Below are 13,143 nucleotides of genomic sequence, written 5' to 3' on the forward strand. Positions count from 1 at the left end.
AGTTACATTTATACCAGTGCCTATATGTTGAGTACTTCTTGAGAACACAAGCCCTGTAGTAGCTTGGTCCTGTTCACATAGGCCCAAGGAAAGATTTGCATACCTCAATTTCTGGAACTTAATAAATATATCTCAATGTCTAAAAATGTATCTGTCATGCCTCAATTTCTGGAACTTAATAGATATGTCTCCACTTGGAAATTTTTTTTGGTCTGGGATATCTAGCCCCAAATGAAATGATACAATATTCATGTTTCTCTTTGAGGTGTGAAGAGAGTCCCTTGTAATGTTCATAGCCTATTTTAATATTTAACCTTACTTCCTAGATCCTTGCTTATTCATATAGGCTTTAAAATCATCTTTCGTACATAACACACTGATCTTGTTAATCTTTTTTGAGATTGACCAGTAGTTTTGGTGTATAGCATCTAAGAAGGATATATTAGGGATGTTACTATCATGATTCTGTGTACAGAGGATACTCTCTTTTATTTCTTCACTTTTAGGTTGTATATGTTTTTTCCCATCTGTTTAAATTTTCTAGTATTTATCAGACATTTAGGATATATTTTGAATATGTGTTCTGTAAAATAAATGCAGTAGAAGTACAGATAAATGTAAGACATGTTCCTATTGAAGTCCAAATAGAGTAAACCCTGAAGTTTTTTTTTTTTATAAAGTGATAAATAGACAAAGCAGCAGATGATAATAAGGATACCTTTTTTTTTTTTTTAAAGATTTATTTATTTATGCATACAGAACTGGGGCACAGGCCAGAGGTGCAGGGGAGGTGAGAAGATTCACCAGAGACAGCATGGGGAGCAGAACAGACAGATTGGCTACGTACACTGTTGAAGAGCAGCGGGTGGGTCAGGAGAGGTCTGCCACGCCATGTGGTCACCTCCGCCATGTGGTCACCTCCGGGGCAGGCGGGGATCAAACTCATGCTGAAGTGGCTTTAGCTTCTTAGTGCTGTGCTTTAACCCATTGCGCCACCTGGGAGGGCCAGATTTGGACTTTTAATGGTGAACTTGATGTACTATAAGCAGAGTTGATTCTCAGTGATGAAAACCTGAAACCTACAGCTGTTATAATACAGTGTTAACTTCAGTTAACAAACTAGAATCTAAAAAAGTATGTAAAACATCTTTTAGGGAACAAAAGTAAAGGTGGTACATTGAGAACAAAGACAACCAGATACATTGTTTTTGTTATTAATGGTAATTATTAAATAATGAATACTTTAATTTTATTTTTTAGACCCTATTGCAGTATGCAAGCAACAAGAATGCATCAGAACACATTGTGTATCTTCTGGAGGTGTATCGACTTGCTATCCAAAGTTTTGCCAGCGCACGTCCATACTTAACTACTGAATGTGAAGATGTCCTCTTAGTGCTTGGCAGATTAGTACTGTAAGTTTAAGAACTTAAATCACCCTCAAGATTGAATACTTGTGGTTGTAATGTTTGCCTGACTTTTCTTTACAACTAGTATCATGTTTTTCAAAGCACCAGAGTCAGACTTGCAATTTCTTTTGTTCTGAGACTTTCATGCTCAGGTTCCCAGGAGATAAAGTGTAAGTGAAGCTCTAGCCAAGCAACATAATATTTAATTGCCAACTAGAGTCTCCTTTGCCATTCAGAATTCAAGAATGATTTATTTTCTCTTTGTCCTCAGGTATAGATCAATTCAGAAGACAAGTATATGGAAATTCTGAGTAGTCTTTGAGGAACTCAATGTATTTGGAGGGAAACACTATGAAATTCTGCAATTTAATTATATTACTTGAACTATAAATAATACTAGCAGAGTTAATCAGACTACAGTACAAGATTATCACCCAAGAGTCCATGCTTTCATAGCTATTTTAATATTTGACTACCCTAATAGCCTATAAAATTATAATTTTAATATAGTTTTTAGCTACAAGTTGAAAAAAAATACTGGTTTATTCAGTTTTTCGTTGAGGAATTAATTTGGTTCACCTTATAGATTGTTTGGAGGGATAGCCCACTTTATAGTTCTCTAACCTCTTCTATTTTCCAAAGCCCAAAACTTGTAATTAACCCTGTCTTTATGAAATACAAATGTTCCTGACTTCATAATCCCATTATACTTCTTACCAAGCCCACTTTCTGTGTTTTCTATATTAATCCCTAAAGGGTAAAGTAATGGTCTAAGGTTTTAGAGAGGTGTTGGTTGATTGATATTTTGCGTTGATCTTTATTCAAGTTGTTATTTTCTTTTTCAGTTCTTCTTTTACTGCTTTTGACTAATGGTTAGGATAAAAGAAGAAACTTTTTTTTCTTGTTTGATTTTCTAAAGGTAAAGATATATCTGGTTCAGTCTTTCTGCTGCTTCTACAACTGAGAGAAACCTGTATAAATGAAAGTTACTTGTCCCCTTTCCTGGCAGATTCACAATAACATTTGTGTTTGGCTTATGGAATTAGAATGTGTCCTATATGGGTACCTCCTCGTACCTTAATAAACTAAATAAAATGCTTGGAATATGATTTCTAAAAAGCCATATGTGTTAAGCAACAGTGTCAACTTAAAGCCTAATGATTTCTTTTTAACATTGAATAGCCAATATAACAGTTAAAGAAAAAAAACTGAAGAGTAAAAAGCAGATGTAATTGATCTAAATAAATGTAAAATGATGTTCATTATTGCTGTCATACTGTACTTGATTATGACTGTAACCATCTTTGTTTATTAACTTAGCTATTTATATTGTAGGAGTTGTTTTGAATTACTTCTTTCAGTGTCTGAAAGTGAACTGCCATGTGAAGTCTGGGTACTCTTCCTTCAGTCCCTACAGGTAAGTTGATTTTGGCTCAAGAGAGATCATATATTGGTACTAAGTTTATGGATTGAACAGATGGAGGGGGCATGTCAAAAATTTTTCCCCTTCATTTGGTTTTGCTAGCCTTTATATTTCTTAAATCAACAAAATTTTCAATATTGGAAAACAAAGTTGTATACAGAAAAACCTTTTAAATATAAAAATGCCTATAAGTAGTATTATTCATAGTATACTAGTATTTAATAATTTCCCCCAATACTGCAGCAATTATGTCAAACATTATAAGTCTCTTTAACAACCAAATAGGCATCACAGATTGTGTTCATGCATTTTACTCGAAAGCTAGTTTGGGTCTCATGTTGGTTCGATTCATCAGCCAGCTTTCTTAGTGAGTGAGCAGATCAGAAAGCAACAAGTTAGGGAGTCTGTCATTCATTAATCATTACCATGTGTTAAACACTGGTCTACATTACTTTTTTTTTTATGTTTGGTGTTTTTTAATAAAATTACAATCCTTATGCTACAGGGATCATTTAATTTCTGTTTACAAATGAGACAGACACAGAGGTTAATTAACAAACCCAGAGTTACATTTATACCAGTGCCTATATGTTGAGTACTTCTTGAGAACACAAGCCCTGTAGTAGCTTGGTCCTGTTCACATAGGCCCAAGGAAAGATTTGCATACCTCAATTTCTGGAACTTAATAAATATATCTCAATGTCTAAAAATGTATCTGTCATGCCTCAATTTCTGGAACTTAATAGATATGTCTCCACTTGGAAATTTTTTTTGGTCTGGGATATCTAGCCCCAAATGAAATGATACAATATTCATGTTTCTCTTTGAGGTGTGAAGAGAGTCCCTTGTAATGTTCATAGCCTATTTTAATATTTAACCTTACTTCCTAGATCCTTGCTTATTCATATAGGCTTTAAAATCATCTTTCGTACATAACACACTGATCTTGTTAATCTTTTTTGAGATTGACCAGTAGTTTTGGTGTATAGCATCTAAGAAGGATATATTAGGGATGTTACTATCATGATTCTGTGTACAGAGGATACTCTCTTTTATTTCTTCACTTTTAGGTTGTATATGTTTTTTCCCATCTGTTTAAATTTTCTAGTATTTATCAGACATTTAGGATATATTTTGAATATGTGTTCTGTAAAATAAATGCAGTAGAAGTACAGATAAATGTAAGACATGTTCCTATTGAAGTCCAAATAGAGTAAACCCTGAAGTTTTTTTTTTTTATAAAGTGATAAATAGACAAAGCAGCAGATGATAATAAGGATACCTTTTTTTTTTTTTTAAAGATTTATTTATTTATGCATACAGAACTGGGGCACAGGCCAGAGGTGCAGGGGAGGTGAGAAGATTCACCAGAGACAGCATGGGGAGCAGAACAGACAGATTGGCTACGTACACTGTTGAAGAGCAGCGGGTGGGTCAGGAGAGGTCTGGTATGCCATGCGGGTCACCTCCTGAGCCGGAGATCGAATCACACTGAAGCAGCTGTGCCAGCTTGCAGTGCTGCACTTTAACCCGTTGTGCCACCAGAGAGGGCCCAAGGATAGATACTTTTGTTAGGAGAATACACTTATTAGAGCAGTTCACAGAGAAAACCCTCTCAATTACAACACTGTAGCCCTTCCAGGCTTTCCTCCTATGAATATAAAAATGTAATTTGAAATGAATTTTTAAACAAACAAAAATGAAGTCCTATATTTTGCAAGTTGCTTCTACTTTTATTCATGGACATATGTCTAGGATTACATATGTAGATCACACTATTTGATGACTACGTGACATTGTATTAATGTGGTCACACCATAAATTGTTATGTCTAAGCTATTTTTACTGTGCTACAGTGAATATCTTGTGGTAATATTTCTGTATTGTAGATTTTTAGGATGTGGACTATGTTAGTTTTATTTATAAAAGTAAACAAATCTAAGTTTTAAAAGTCTGCCATTAGGCCCTCCCTGGTGGCGCAGCGGATTAAAGCACAGCACTGAGAAGCTAAAGCCACTTCCGCATGAGTTCGATTCCCGCCTGCCCCGGAGGAGACCACATGGCGTGGCAGACCTCTCCTGGCCCGCCCACTGCTCCTCTCAGCAGTGTACTTTGTCGATCTGCCTGTTCTGCTCCCCACTCTGTCTCTGGTGAAGCCTCTCACCGCCCCTGAGCCTCTGGCCTGTACCCCAGTTCTGTATGTACAAATAAATAAATCTTTAAAAAAAAAAAAGTCTGCCATTATTTTAAACACTAGGTACTTTCCAAAGTAACTGATATGATGTGTCTGTTGGTATTACATACATCATGTTACATACTCCACTATAACAAGTGGAAAAGTAGGAAACTTTTGTTTTTACCTAAACTGACTTTTTACTTGCTATGTATAATGGCAGTAGTATTTTCTGCTAAATGCAGTGGGTACAGATCTGTTAGTTATTGTAAATACGGTAACCAGGCCCAAAAAATTCTGAAAATTTCACACGTAATCTTTATTTTCACCACAAAGTAAATGCCTTTTTTTCCAGATTAGATGGGAGAAGCCAGGGTATAGTTTAATTGTTAAGGGGAAATTGCGTCTCTTTCTTAAATATTATTAGTTTTAAACTAATAGGTGAAAATATCACCTTCCATGTCAATTTTATCTTAAATCCTTCATAGAAGATAATTTAGTATGTTGGGTCTCTGTGTGTGTAGTAAAAAACCTGTCATTATTTTATATGAAAATTAAAGAACAAAAGCAAACCTTCATGTTTATATTTCATTTAAGTGAATGTAAGTTTATATTCATAGATCTGTGAACATTTTTAACTGATATTTTCTAAAGGAATATTGCTATACAGGGAAGCTTATGTTCTAGATAATTTCAGCAGCCCACAGTAAGGGAAAGCAAATCAGTAGAAAATGGGCCTCCGTGGTGGTGCAAGGGGTAAAAGCACAGCAGACCTCTCCTGTCTTGCGCACTGCTCCCCTCTGCAGTGTATTTCACTCAAGCCACCTGTTTTGTTTCCTGTTCTGTCTCTGGTGAATCCTCTCATCCCCTCCACTCTAGCATGTACCCAAGTTCTTGTATACATAAACAAATAAATCTTTTTTTATAAAAAAATTATTAGAAAACAAAAGACTAACCAGTGACCTTTAGTAGTCATAGAAGACAATGCTTAATTGTTAAATTTTTGCCCCATTTGCCTGGTACCTTTGATTATATAAGTACTTTAGAAAACAAACTATTGGCAATTATATATTTTTTTCCTGAGGAGATGAAATGACAGCTAATAATCTAGACTTCTTATAACATTCTCCATAGAATTATTTTCCATTTGAAAAGTCATTTGCTTTAAGAATTTAAATAACTAGAGTATATTATAATTGGTGTCATTGAATTATATATATATATATTTTGAAGCAGAGTGCTGCAAAATCCTTTAAAGGAAAACTGTACCAATGGTCTTAACATACTATAGCAATCCAAGGAAGGGCATAAATTGTTGTAATGGTTTCATCTAAGAGGGAAATTTAAAAGTACCCTTTAATTTAGTGAAAATATCTTAGTTTCATAAACACATGAAATGCATTAATTCACAAAGCTTTGATAATAATTTTTATTTTCCCACATTTGCTTTTAGGAAATCCGAGCTACAGATCCTTTATAGACATTATATGCTTTCAAAACTACCATGTATGTTGTTTATTAGCTTGTTTTCTGAACATGCTATGTTTTGTTTTAGGAGTCACACGATGCATTATTGGAGTTTGGGAATAATAATCTGCAAGTATTGGTTCAAGTTACCAAGGAAGGAGTGTGGAAAAATCCAATTCTCCTTAAAATTCTGTCTCAACAGCCAATAGAAACAGAAGAAGGTAAGTCATAAAACTTTACTGACTATATTGAAAAGGAGTATTGAGTTCTGAGAGAATTAAAACTGACTGATGGTTTAAAATTGTGTGAATCTCACCTGTATATATACAGTTATTCTTGGAATTTACCATTTTGTAGAGAAATACAAAGAATACAAATGTTTGTGTTCAAAATTATCAGTTTGAGAGCTTCTCTGGTGGCATCAGGGAAGCCTCAGTGCTGTCACCACGCTGGCCTGAGTGTGATTCCCCAGCCAGGAAGCTGACCCAAATATGGTGCAATAGACCTCTCTCCTGTCTTGCCTACTACTCCCCAGGCAGTGTATTTCAGAGAACTCCTGTTTTGCTCCCCACTCTGTCTCTAGTGAATCCTCTCACCTCCTTACCTCTGGCCTAGACCCCAATTCTTATATGCATAAATAAATAACATAAATCTTTTTAAAAAATTTAAAAGCACCTATTTTTGAACTTCTGCTTGGTATGATCAGCAGAAAGTTAAGTGGGTCATCCCTCTACAGATTTCAACTTAGGTACAGCAGGCTTTTCTACACCAGACTATTTTAGACGCCTACCATGGAAAGTGGGGATGGCACGATCAAGCCAAGATTCCATTGATGGTTTCCAGCCTGAGCCCCAGCACCCATGAAACTGCTGCTGCTTCTGGTGGTGATGGTAACGACCCTTTGGACCCAGGCAGCCCACAGCTTCAGAGACCTCAGCTCCCAGCATCAGCGAAGACCCCAGCACCACTGTCTTAATGGGTATTTGCCAGTTTTTCCAACAGACTTATACCCTAACTAGCTCCCATTTGCCCCCTTTTCCATAATTCACAATATCTAAAACTGACTTTTCTTCCCACCACCCCTTTTTCTTGAAGTTCAGGAGGCCCAAACCTTTTGCTTTTATTTTTCTCTTTTCTCTACTAAGAATTGAAGGAAGGGACACCTTCCTTGCTGTTCAGAGGCACCCATTTCTAAATCAGGCTTAGAATAACCTATCTCTTACCTCTTCCTGATTGTTTTTCTTCCCATCACAGTTTATCTTTGGTTTCCCATAGATGTCCTACCTCTGAAACCATTTTATCAACTGCCATATGCCACCCAAGCCGCCAGTAAAAACAAAAACAGGGTGTCCTATGAAAAATCAAAACAAACAAAAGCTTTTTTTTTTATTGTTTCTTAATATGATGGCATATGCATGAGTAAATTCATGTTTGCAGGTTTCAAGTGGCTCAGAAATAGAAGCTGGGTACGAAAAATGACATAGCATTCAAATTATTAAATATAGATGGGGAAGGATGCATGATTAAAACATTTTGTATTAAAATGTTTGAATAAAATACATCGTGATGATTGGGAGTCTTCTCAGTATATACTTTATTATCCATTTTAGATATTGACATGTGTTGGATAGATTTCCTTTAAATAATTAAGACAATTTTAACATAAAATGATTTTTTAAATGCAGGATTGATGTGGTAAAATGTGATAGGGCAGTGATTTAACTGTGGTCGTAGTATACTAAGTAAAATGCCTTAGAGATAATAGCTACAATTTGTAGATTTAATAGTACTTGTTATGTAATAGGCATGATACTACTATGCTTCCCAAATCTCAGTTAATCCATAAAACAAGTGAGAAGTTCCATATACCCAAGTTAAAATTAGGGAGACAGAATTTGAACCTTTGTAAGAGAAGTGATAACTTTTCAGTAACTGAAAACATGGTTTTATCTGAACATTTAAAACATTGAGTTCAATAGCCGGTAGGAGATACAAATGTTAACAACATGGTATTTTTTCCACAAATTGCTTATAGTGTAATGAGAAAACCGAGACAAATAATTTTAGCTAGTACTGAGCATTTACTCTGTGTGCTAAATGTCTTATCTGCCTCACTGGTATTTCATTTATGCTTCTTTCATCTCCTTGTGGGATTATTACTAACCTTTTTTATAAATGAAGAAGCTTGAGTTTCAGAGAGGTAATTAACTTGTCCAAGAGCCTCATAGCTAATATGATTAAACCTCAGATTGGTGATTCTAAAACATAGGAAATTAACCTTTGTACAGTATACTTAAAGAGAAAACTAAGTGTGGTAAAAGAAAATGCTGTGGGAATTTAGAGGTGGTGGTAGGTTGTATAGATAACGTGATAATTTTCAAGTGTGTTGCCTGCTGTGCAATTTATAAAAATGTTTACAACCTTTAGGGGAGATTAACAGAATTTGGTATTAGGTAGAATGGGTTGTAAGGGTGAGAGACACTTGAGGAACTAATATGAGGAATTAGATTGGAGGCCATTTTAAAAAGAATTGCTAGGGCACAGTAAGTAGATTTCCAAGAAGCTGGCAAGGGTGTAATGCCAAGAAAAATTTCATTTCTGTATAATTGAGAGAATAACATTATTGAAAATACAAGGAACGAATGGTGTAAACCATTTGAGTGGGAGAATATTCATTTTGTGGATCTTAGTAACTGTAAAATTAAAATGGAAAGGCTCAGTGATAGTGGTGTGTTTTCCATCCATAGTTTTTCATCTTAGTGCTTTTAAGTTTTTTTCTCTCTCTTTCTCTCACAAACATAACATATACACATACACGTGCACATACATCATCCCCATCCCCAGAATGGATACTGTGTACCTATTAGTGGTGGGACTATAAATTGCTAGAGATCATTTTGGCATTAGGAATCATTATTACAAATAAACAGAACCTTTAATTAGCAGTTCCACTTCTGGGAATTTTTTCTGTTCATATAGTCATGCACATGCTGCATGTTCTTTGTACAGGGTCGTAAATTACAGCATTGTAGTGCATCCATGCAGTGGAATAATATTTGATTGTTAAAAGTGTACAGTGAACCCTAGGGGATTGCAACTGAGGTGGGAAAATGCACAAAAATATGTAAAAATAAACTATTATAAAATTTTTTAAAAGTGTACAGTGATGATATAATAATAATATAAAACAAACAAACAAAAAGTATGTCCATGGATATACTGAGTATTTCCAATGGGGGGAGGGAAATACTGGACTATGGTGATGGCACACGGGTGATTTGGTGATGGGAAGCCCATAAGGATTACAACTGAGATGGAAAAAGGCACAGAATGATGTAAAAATAAACTATTATTATTTTTTTTAAAGTTACTGTTTTCTTAGGGAAGGAGACTAGGGAACTTGAGTCAAGATAGAAGGGAGGATACTTTTAACTATGTATATATATTATGTGCTTTTTTAACTTTGTGTCACAAAGTTAGTATGCATAACTTTGCATATATGGTATTAACACATTTTTGAAAAGATATGTGTAGTTAGGATTGGGTCAGTGATTTAGTCTCTCCAGCCCTTGCCCGCCACAGTTCATCCTTAATATTTATATTAGTACTCCATTTACAGCATGAGTATCGCCTATTAGTCTTGTTAAAAAGCAGAATTTCAGGTCCCTTCCCAGACCTACTGAGTAAGTCTGTTTTAATAGGATTCCCAGGTGATTCAGATAGATTTTTAACTTTGAGAAAAATTATTTTAGATGAATCATCTGAAATAGTTTTTTCATTACCGTTTGTCTTGACATGTATTCCTACCTCTAGTCTTTAAATATTAATTGTAATGATACCATACGATTGTTACTATCTACCTTTCAATTATGGGCTTGTCCAGGGCAGTATCAAAGCAGTGGCTCAGGTGCTTTTGATATTCAGCATTTTCCAAAGTGTGTACTGAACCAAGAACATTATGTTTTTCATTGTACTAATAATATGTGCAAAAGGGTTCTCTGGTCAAATCAACTTGGGAAACATTGGGTTAAAAAAAAAAAAAGGAACAGTTTTCTTTATTGCAGGACTGTTCAGAGATTTGACCAAGGAATCCTTTTTTTTTCTAGGACTATCTCAGGTCTTTTGGTCGGTGGAACACACTTTGAGAAATGCCTGGTTTAGAGGAAAGAGCACCACTGGCTTTGGAATCCTTGGCAAGTCTCCGAATTTCTCTGAATATCGATTTTCTTAACCTTAAGCTGGGAATATAATACTTGCCTTGGTGGTGGTGTGAAGAATAAATGAGAGGTATATGAAAACACTTAGTTTATAGCTTAATATTTTAGAGATATTCAAATGGTAGCTATTATTACATAGCTTTCTTACACTTATAATTAATAGTTTATTTCCCTATTCCTTAATATCCTTATCAGGAAATGAGCGAGAAGGTCAAATAATTGTGAATTTTTTTTTTATTTATAAGAACTGGGGTGTAGGTCAGAGGTGCTGGGGGTGAGAGGATTCACCAGAGACAGAGTGGGGAGTAGAGTAGGTTAAGGGGGCCATCAGGTGAGACAGGAGAAGTCTGCTGTGCCATATGTGGGTTCGTTCCCTGGCCAGGGATCAAACTGAGGCCATAAAGGTGATAGTGCTAAGACTTATCCCTTAGGCCACAAGAGAAGCCCCTCAAATAATTAATTTTGATGAAATGTTAGTAACTTTATTAAAAGTTTTGGTGTTCAATATAAAATTAAAACCTAAGAATTTATTTATTTGCTTTCCACTCTAGTTGATGAATATTGAGAATGAGCTTCCTAGTTATATTCAATTCTTGTTATTTACCAAAACAACAGAAAATATCAAATTTTCATTTTAAGAATCTTGACATGTTATATGATATGTTGTTGAATTTATTTTTCCTTTTTTTCTAGTCAATAAATTGATTGCACAAGAAGGACCTTCCTTTCTGCAAATGCGAATAAAACATTTGTTGAAATCTAACTGCATTCCCCAGGCTACTGCCTTATCAAAACTATGTGCAGAATCTAAAGAAATTTCAAATGTGTCATCTTTTAAGCAAGCCTATATTACATGCTTATGTTCCATTCTCCCTAATGAAGATGCTATTAAAGAGGTAAGTAAAGCAAATAACTGCTACTGTCATTCATACTTAACAATGAATGTAATAGATATTGATAAATGTTGCATGTCAGAATTTAAAGTAAGACTAATTTTTTTTTAGGCGATTGAAAAGTGTTGTCTTATTTGTATATTTAACTGTACAACAAATTGAATGGTGATGTCTTCTAGGTTGATTTGAGGAGTAGGTAATTTATGTGTCTGAGTGACAATTTGCTTTGAAATCTTTAAATGTGAATTGTTAATTTCTTCTAAAGTCCTGATTTCTTTATTTGTGAAATGGGGAAATTAATACTGGCATCAAGTGATTAAATAAAGAAAATGGCACTTAACATTAGCTTGAGTTACTTTTGTATTTAGCTCTGTAGGCAGAGAAGTGTAGGACTTTAGAATCCATGAATACATTTTGAACAGTGATTTAGCAGGCAAACTTAATACCAAGGAAATAATAAAGTGATTTGAGTTATTTTAAAAACAGTCTCATCAGATTGTGGTTTGATTCTCCAGTATAGGGGTTAACAACTATGGCCTATAGGTCAGATCTCCCAGACTACCTGTTTTTGTAAATAAACTTTAACTGGAGCATAGTCATATTCATTTGTTTATTGCTTTAGCTCTGTAATGGCAAAGTTGAGACCATCTGACCCTTTACAAAAAAAGTTTGTTTACCCTTGTTCTACAAAAATCAGATTTTAGTGTATTGCAACCATTAAATATAATTTAATCTAAACTTCCATGTTTTTATGAGTGATGAAACCAAGACCAAGATAATAATGTTTTGAAGGCTACCTGAATTAAGCTAAGATGGAGTCCAGGCAAGAATGCAGATTATTAGTCAGCCTGTCTGTACTGTACCACTTATTGTCACTTGGTAAATACTGTTGTGTTTTAATTAGAAGTACCTTGATAGTATAACATTTCATTCATTATTATACATTTATGTGTCATTTAAGACATTTTATTTATTGACTTAATTGTTAAATGTGTCAATGCAAACAAATTTGCGCACATCATAAAATTATTTTAAAAGAAACACTGACTGGTACATTAGTTTCTGATCCAGTGATGCTTGTTTTTGCCAGTGACAACAGAATTAAAAGAGAATCTTTAAAATTTGCTTTGGGAAAGTACTAATGAATCACTAGTGTTCATAATTGGAGTTTAAAATTAGCATATGTTCTAAAGTAACAGAATTATGCACATACAATTTGCCATTTACTTCAGTTTAGTTCAGGAGCAGAGACAAATTAGCTTGAGCAGCAGCTGGGAATAAAAGTACTTGTATGTTGGCACCTGTGGGTGTCCTACTCAAGGGTTTGTGTAATGGGAAACCTCTACTGGGGAAAATTTAACTAGATGCATATAATTAAGATTAATTGATAGGGTCAACTTGAAAGCCAAAATATAGAACCTGGAACTCAGAAATCCATAGAATGCTGGTGTTCTATATTGTAAATCATTTAGAATTAAGATGATAATGCTATTAATTTCACATTTGGAATTGTTTTAATGACAGTTACCAACTTTGCCATGACCTAATAGTATTCTAAGTA

The 13,143-nt window shown here is 34.6% G+C and overlaps 1 protein-coding gene across 1 annotated transcript in view; it reads left to right on the forward strand.

Annotated features, from left to right (window-relative positions):
• Nucleotides 1-13,143, forward strand: part of RLF (rearranged L-myc fusion) — a 60,485-nt gene that overhangs the window by 25,240 nt on the left and 22,102 nt on the right. Inside the window, exons 2-5 of the mRNA XM_004678845.1 lie at nt 1,261-1,415; nt 2,745-2,826; nt 6,561-6,693; nt 11,383-11,585. Coding sequence (XP_004678902.1) covers nt 1,261-1,415; nt 2,745-2,826; nt 6,561-6,693; nt 11,383-11,585 — 573 coding nt within the window. The remainder of the gene's footprint in view (nt 1-1,260; nt 1,416-2,744; nt 2,827-6,560; nt 6,694-11,382; nt 11,586-13,143) is intronic.

The sequence above is a fragment of the Condylura cristata genome, unplaced genomic scaffold (genome assembly GCF_000260355.1).
Source record: "Condylura cristata isolate star-nosed mole 26May11 unplaced genomic scaffold, ConCri1.0 scaffold00008, whole genome shotgun sequence".
In the NCBI taxonomy this organism is placed as follows: Eukaryota; Metazoa; Chordata; class Mammalia; order Eulipotyphla; family Talpidae; genus Condylura; species Condylura cristata.